At 41.6% G+C, this 8,211-nt stretch overlaps 1 protein-coding gene across 3 annotated transcripts in view; it reads left to right on the top strand.

Moving 5' to 3' along the window:
• NAV2 (neuron navigator 2) overlaps nt 1–8,211 on the top strand; it is a 501,690-nt gene that overhangs the window by 194,450 nt on the left and 299,029 nt on the right. For all 3 annotated transcript variants that reach the window (XM_019519466.1, XM_019519468.1, XM_019519467.1), the window contains exon 4: nt 2,996–3,068. In XM_019519466.1, the coding sequence (XP_019375011.1) occupies nt 2,996–3,068 (73 nt within the window). The remainder of the gene's footprint in view (nt 1–2,995; nt 3,069–8,211) is intronic.

The following is an 8,211-nucleotide window of genomic DNA, read 5'->3' on the forward strand; positions in this document are numbered from 1 at the left end:
TTCATAATGGCTTCCTTCTTCCTTCATGTGGGACAGCTATTTCCTTGTCTTCACAGTACTTAGTTTCTTATGATTTCTTGACTGTTACCATCTTCTTGCAATCCATCTTTTTTCCCACGCAGTCCACCTTTCCATATATGGTAAAATTCGAATTCAGTAGTGCTCAACCTTTTGGCCCTGGGGGCCAGATGTGTGGGGTGGGGCTGGTCTGTGGGTCAGTTTGAGCTTTGCATGTTAGGACTGGACTCCGGGACCCAACACTGCCCCCCTCCATGCCCAGTGCTCAGGGAACAGGCCCTGGGACCCAGCATGGCCCCCTCCTGCCCAGCACATGGGAATGGGCCTGGGGGCCTGACACTGCTCCCTCCTGGCCCCTGGCACACTTGGTTTGGCTCCTAGGGCATGGTGTAAGGATTTGGCCCTGGGGTCTGGTGGTCTGATCCAGTATACAGAGCCTGGGGGTCCCCACAGGTCTAAAAAGTTTGTGGTGGGGGAGCAGTGCCACCACTTTTCTGCTGTCAAATTTCCAGACCTGGGGCAAGTCCTGTGGCCTGGATGACATAGGGCTGTGGGCTAGATCTGGCCTGTAGGCCAGGGTTTGAGCAATCCCATTCTAATCCATTATCTTATTTTCTCTGTGTATTATAATTGCTATGTAAACTTCTCCTTGCAGCCTTTATAACAGGGTGCTCTGCCCCATTTAAAGGATGTTCCAAGTCATGGTCATGTCAGGATGTCAAGTCCTGCTGGAGGATGTGCAGTTGAGTTGGAATGGGGGCTAGGTATTTTACTCAGGTGACTGTGGTGCTCAGTGTGTAAAAAGGCTGTTTAGAGTTCAGTCACGGGGGAGTCCTGGAGTGACAATGTCTGGATCAGAAGCTGAAATGAATGAATGTGCTCTGGGGAAGTCGGTTTGGAGAATACCACATAGAGCAGGAAGAAGGGCTGTGGGCACTTGGTCTCAAGGGGAAGCTAGCTGTGTGAGAAGCCTGCTATAGAAATAAAGCATGCTGCTACAATTTACCCTGTCTGAAGGGAGAAGAAATTTAAGGCAAAAAAAGAGAGCAACAAGTATAGGATAAGACTGTGGAAGAAGGAAGCCAGGTTGGGCCAGGTCCATATTGGTTCTGTATGCATCTACACAGAACTTAGGCAGGATTTAGATGTTTGATTTTCAAAGAAAATCCACCTTAGCAAAGGAAGTATGGTGAAAGCCAAGAGAATCATTGAGAGTCAAAGAGGGAAATGCTGTGACTTAAAGGGACATATTTAAGGACTGGACCTTGGTACGGGCATTAAGATCTGAGAATCATAGAATCTGTTCTTTCATTAGCAGACAGGAAAACTATATCTAGCTAATATCTGGGAAAGGCTCTGTGGTCAGTCCTAGTAGGTTAATATCCTGATAAAAAGACATAATTTATTTGTTTTAAAATATGAGAACTGCAGTTGGAGGAAGTGACAGGTGTCTGAGGGTTGGGTAATACTGCAGTAAGACAGAGGTAATACTACATCTCTGGGGTGCAATAAGGACCAATATTTGCTGTATCTGTGAGCATGGATAGTACTCTATATTATTAACTTATTTATTGTTTACTAGAATAGTGATTGCTTTAATTAAGATGCACAGTTCTATTTCTATTTGATGATTTCTCATAGTGTGAGAAATGCAAAAATAAAGACTGAATTCTACACCAAGGTCTCTTGTGTGGGAAAAAAAAACTTCATAGAAATCCCACCATGTGAATTAACTCCGCTGTAAAGCCTGACAGTGGCCAGACAGGTGGTGAGCTGAGCCTACTTTTATTATGCAAAATTACTGTTTATGCTGCCTTATCCTCCCACGCCCATTTGTTGAATTCATTCACCTGTTGTATCTTAGGATAAACCTAAGCTATGAATTTTCCTGGGGCAGCTACTGTGTTGTTGTTCCTGTTTGTACAGCACTCCTTGGGGTAAGGGATCCTACTGCAAATTGAGTAAGAATGAGATTTTTTTTTGTAGTACCTCATCATTAACTCTGCCCCTAGTGAAATCAGTGGAAGGCTTACCTTTGATTTTAGCGGGGACTGAGTTGGGTAGCTTCGGACCATTTTTCATGCTCAACACCTATGCTATATTTATTTTACAAATGTTCTCACCAACATTAAGTAAATTAATTTGGAGCTGGTGATTTCCAGAGGACAAAAGGCCAGGTATGAATTCTATTTTCTTGGACCCTAGGGCAGAAATAGAGTATCTTCACTGCAGCAATGTCAGCCCCGTAAAGTAATCTTTGCAATTCTAGCAGCTACCTGTCAGGAAGTAGGGGCAAGCAAAGTAGGTGCTGTCTCTCCTCTCTCCTGGCCCCAAACAGTATGTGGGGAACCCCCATAGAGCTGGCTGTGCATGTCCTGTGTGTGGGCCAAATAAAATCCTGCTCTTTGATGGTGAACCCACTAAAGAGGCAGGATTTACTCCACAATGAGAAGCCACTGCATCCTTCAGTAGTCTTTCATTTCTGACATCTAGAGAATTTTGTGAGTAAACATTTTCTGGATTCCAACTGGGGTTTCTAGTTACCATTCTTATATTTTACTGCCTCTGTGGCTGGAAACTTCTGCCAGCTGCCTGCTTAAAAGCAAGCGATAATATTTCTTCTCCACAAGCAAATTTGGCATCTGTGTTTATTTTCAGTATTGTGGTTGTTACGATCATCATAGGATAAAAACCCTGCATGTTATTTTTGACCCTTTACCAACATGCAGTGATCATCTTTCAGGGTTAAAATACTAAATAACTTGCCTCATGCAAGTACAAACAATACTGTGCTATGACCAACACAATATTGATCACCTAAGTAACTTAGGAGTTTTCATGTTGTTATGGTTCCAGCATTAAAAATGTCTTTCCAGAGCAACGAACAATGAAGCTATTCCTGTGATACAAAGGTTGCATGCAATAAACTGAAAGCAAACATTCAATGCATATTCTTTTGTCTCTTTTTCTTGCTTAGATTGAAAACATAGATGCATGCCTGAGTTTCTTGGCTGCCAAGGGAATTAACATACAGGGTCTTTCAGCAGAAGGTGAGTCAATCTGTCATTAGCAAATGTATTTTATAATGAGGGGCTTTACCCTAGAGATAAAATAAGAAACTAGGACTAATACAAATGACTTTAACTTGTGCTTCTGTTTTTTTCCCCTATGTTTTTACCATATCTCTGTAAAAGGTGAATATAATATAAGTCTAGGCTCAGTACAGTTGACTAATTAATTGTACAAATAAACGGTGAGAAGTTTAGGACTCAACCATTAAAAGGCAAGATCAGAAATATTGCAACTGAGCTCTACAAATTACACTGTGGAAAACCAAAAATTATATGGCTATGGTCATGACAAAGGCAAATTATATCCTAAATATGGCAGCATGTGAAAATTATAGATATAAAGAAACAAAAAAACCCCATATATGGTTGTGTCTTGTAAACACATGTTGCAAAATTAGGCAAGTGAAGTTGTCCTCCTGTAGTAGATCAAGTCTTGTACATCTGTACTCATAGGATCATAACTTATATTTTTGCCACATTAATAACAAGCTGCATCATCAATTGTGCTGATGAATCAGTGTTTAGAATTTAAAATTAAAACTAATTATAAACACTTCATATAACAGCAATTTTTAAAACTAGAAATGGGCCTGAACCTGAAGACTTCATCCAAATATTTTTGAACTGTGGGGAAACACAGATTTAGCAGGTTAAGCTATCTTCTGTGTTTAAAAATATTTTTTAATATTTCTGTTTGTAGTAGAATCACCAACTGTATTTCTTTAAAAAGTATTTTTTTACTGGTGTGTGCACACGCGCGCGCGCGCGCACACACACACTACATCTGTATATATTGTGTTCCTGATTGAGAGAGAGCACTAGTTCTTCATTGTTTATTTTTTCATTCTGTTTTACACAAAGGAGAGTTTCTGCTTTTTAATTTTCTTTAGGTAGATTTTTAAAATATGCCTCTAAATTTGTGTAACAGTAAAATGTAAATCAAATCAGACCTTCTATTAAGTCCACCAGTCATCAGTGGTGTTATATGAGTAGCTATTCACTCTCCAAACTGAGAAGTCCCTTCATGCTCTCGTTGTTACGTAGTGTATTCTCTCTCTCTCTCTCTCTCTCTCCTGCTCCTGTTAAGAAGGCATAGAACTAATGAGTGTTCAAAAGGGATCAAACAAAATTTAATAGGCTTGTAAGTCTAATTCAGGACTTGATTTCACCTGTACTTTCGCTTAAGTATGTTTGGAAAAGCAGTTGAGTGCCAGCAATCTGAGGAAGTGGCAGTTAACTTTGACTCTCAACATATTATGTTACACCTTCCTCAGTATTTCTCAGAACAAGTAATTGGATTTGCAAGTTCAGGTGAGAATACTTTGTGGGTTTGATTTCTTGACTTTGTTGTCAAATGTGAGTTGAGAAGCTGGACATTTTGCAAATTGTGCACATTTTTTCTTCCGTTTGGAGAATTGACTTACCTGGGTATAAAGCTAAGATTTCTTTCTCTGAGCTCTTGCCAGCATACATAAAAACACAGTAGATTTGAAAGCCTGTCTGATCAGGTAACTGACACAGTTCATAAATATAAGATCAACAAGCCCTTTCAGTTAGAAGAGGAAAGGCTTTCTGTCGTGGCTTTCTCTGCCTTGTTGCCAGCAGCTGGGAGCTCCTGACTGTAAGCACAGCATTGGGGAATCCCAGCTCTTCATGCCAAAGAGATAATTGTATGTGGTTTCTAGCTGCCTTGCACTCTTAGTAAAAGACTAACTGGTATGTTATGCCTGAAATTCAGTGCTTGATGGTTTCTCAGAGTATTCCCCTTCCTGCTACCCACAGATATTTAAGTGAGAAAATCTAGTTAGTTGATGGATAAGAGTTCATCCGTTTTGGGTTATATTATATTGCCAAGTAGGCTGATAATGTGAGGCATGCACTTTACATTTAATATGTATGTGAGAAGAATTTCCCTTTAGGAAAAGATTATTATCTGTAAAAGAACTGATACCATCTGGCACCCTGAGGGTGAAGAAGGACAACTGGTTTTGGTTGAAGGGAAGATCTTTAACCTAAATGCTGAAGGCTGGGTAGTACCTTTCAGGCTAACTGGTAAAAAGATAAATGATGTTAAAGTGAAAACATTCTCATGGCCAGTTAAGCGCTTAAAAATTATTTCCCATTTCATAGCATGGATTTTCAGTGAGCTAGCAGATGCCTCAGATAATTCCTTCCTCCTGTGTTTATTAAGTTATATATAATATAATACTGCTCATTTCAGTGTTTGCTACTGAACAGTTTCTATTCACAGCACTTCAGCCTTACTAGGTTCTGCCTGGGAGCAGATTTTTTTTGTTACTTAGATGATGACCCCTGTAGCTTAGTTGAAACACACCATCTCCTGCTGTAAATAAATGACACCACTAAAATATACCCCTAGATAGCCCACACTGGAAACATTGTTATGTATGTAAATATTATGCATGTATTATAAGTTCAAGTATCTTAACAAAGGTATAGCATTACACTAAATATAAATGGCTGCCAAGTGTTGCACCGTTCATATAACACATCTCAGCCTTGCAGATACTGCAAAGAGGTTAGAGTACTGGTGTAAGCTAGGATATCCTATCTTCTCTTCGCTTTCTAATGCTTCAAAGCAACAGTGATCTTTTGGAGATTTGGAAAGATCTGAATGACTCCCTTGTTTGACTCCCAGACACCCTCCCTTTCACTTGCAGTCAGAGACAACTGGGTGATGCTCTCCCCCATTGCAGTGGCACTTTAAAATGGAGGTTTAACGCTGTATATAATTGCAGAAAACAAGGCAGTGGGTTCAGGGGTGGATTGGGAGTAGGGGTGGAATGGTGCCAGATGAATGCCATTTCAGTTGAACATACAACGGGAGAAGCGGGGAGTTCCAAAGCTGCTCCTGCCTGCTCCAGTTGGGGTCTGTGCAGAGCTGAGCTCAGCCAGGGATAGAGGCAGCAGTGGGCAGGTCCTCTCTCGTCCCTGTCTGGTCCCTCTTTTGTTTTCTCTGCCAGCCCAGGAAAAGACTCAGGGAAAAGGAACACACCTGCTATCGCCACTATCTCTAGCTGACCAAGCTTCATGTGCAGCTTGGCTGGAATGGGTCAGGAGCAGGTCTGGAGCCCTTCCCACTACCTGCAGATCAGTGGGTGGCAGTGACTTGCAGGGAAGGGAGGAGGCAAAAGAACAGGAGGGCATGTACTGTTGAGCATGGAGGGAAAGGGAAGGGGGAAGGAAAATTTTTACCTGATTGAGGGACCTTAAAAAAGTCCCTCACTGCAACTTATACAATGCAGTCTGCCTGACCCGGTGTTTGCGGTGGGGGTGAGAGCAAGGGATGCAGCCACCTTTGCAGTGCAAATTACAAAATCCTGGATCCACCCATGAATGAGTCATTAATACACGGGATGTTCTCAGTTGATTCTAGAACAGTTGGCTCAACATAAACAATCCTTTCCTACTTAGTGCCTTAATTTGGATTCAGACATAATTTTTTATCCTCCCAGGAGGAGCTTTAGGATAACTGATCAACAGGGATCCTGGTTTTCTCTGAATTTAAAAAAATCTCCAATTTTTGGTTAAAAAAGTAACCCCAAATCCACATTTTTTCATGATTAAAATGAAACAGCACTATATATATGTCTACATATTAGTGGTGTTTCATTTAAATCATGGAACAATGTGGATTTGGGGTTACTTTTTTCACTGAAAATTGGGGATTTTTTTTAAATCAGAGAAAACCAGGATCCCTGCTGATCAAATACTGACTGGCTGACTTGTCTGCATAGCTCCCCTGAAATCAATGGGTCTCCCCATCCAAGATGGGTAAATTGGGGGATTTGACCTAATAAATCTACAGTGGAAACACTGCAATAACTAATGAGAAAATGTAAACCTGTCTGCTGTTCTATAATTAACACTAATTCTTGACCTTGATAAGACACATACATATTACTGTCTTTGTTTCACCTTGTGTGAATTTGTCAGCATGCTTCATAATTCCTGACAGATAGTAACAGAGGCCCTAAGAAAACTTAGTGTGCAAAGTTTGCAGAGTAACTATCTAGGGCAAACAAACCACGTCATAGATACCTGTAAGCCACTTCTACCAGATAACTCGTGTCCTGCTGGGAGTAACTTGTGATCTCACTATTTACTGATGCCTTTCACAGTGTGACTTCTCTGTTCCCAAAGATATAGCAGTGCCTATCCCATGGGAGTTAGAGGGGGATACTAGTAATGGCTGCTACTTTGAAAGATTAACTATTAATAGAAAAATGCAACATATTCCATAGACTGAAATTTTGAGTCTTAAATGCCATAATTATTTAAAATCCTACTCTGGGACACACTCATTAACTATCATGGAAAATGAGGATCTTATTAAAAAAAAAAGCAGAAAGGACATGGAACCCATTAAACCAGGGGTTCTCAAACTTTTTGATACCATGACAAGGGGGTTGCAAACTTTTCTTCCCTCCCTAGAAGTGGTGGTGTGGGGCGCAGGGCCCCACTGCCATTGAGCACTCCATGCTGCCACCGTGTATTGCTTCCCTGCACCCAAGTCTGGCCGGTAGATGAGCGGAGGGCAGGTGGGTTCCCGGCCGCCAGCAACCCAGACTTGGCTGTGGGGAAGTGGGCACAGTGCACAGCGGTGACACAGAGTGCTCAATGGTGGTGTCGGCCCCACCCTCTGTGTCACCACTTCTAGGGAGGGAAGAGAATTTGCAACCCCCTTTTAAATTGCCAGGGGGTTGCAACCTACAGTTTGAGAACACCTGCATTAAACAGTGCCATTACCAAGCCAGCCAGTAAGGCAGGTGTGGGCAGTTATTTCAGCTGGAGGACCGCATAACAAGTTTTGGTGAGGTGTTGAAAGCCACAAGTGTAGCCCTGCCTCTTGACAGGTGCCCTGCCCCTTGGTTCCATCTTGGAACTGGAAGTCAAGCCCCCTAACACCTGACCTTTGCCACCAGAAGTCTCTCCCCTTGCCCCTGAAAGTACTTCTTTTGGCTAGGGAGTTTGCCATCTTAGAACTGGGGAAGAAACAAATTATAGTCTAAAAATCAAGCAACATACATTAATATGATTTCAAGAAATATTTTTTTCCTGATTTATATGTGTTTGTGTAGTGCACATAGAGGTGATTGCA

The sequence above is a fragment of the Gavialis gangeticus genome, unplaced genomic scaffold, assembly GCF_001723915.1.
Source record: "Gavialis gangeticus isolate Ggan-Ray unplaced genomic scaffold, GavGan_comp1, whole genome shotgun sequence".
NCBI classification, from domain to species: domain Eukaryota; kingdom Metazoa; phylum Chordata; order Crocodylia; family Gavialidae; genus Gavialis; species Gavialis gangeticus.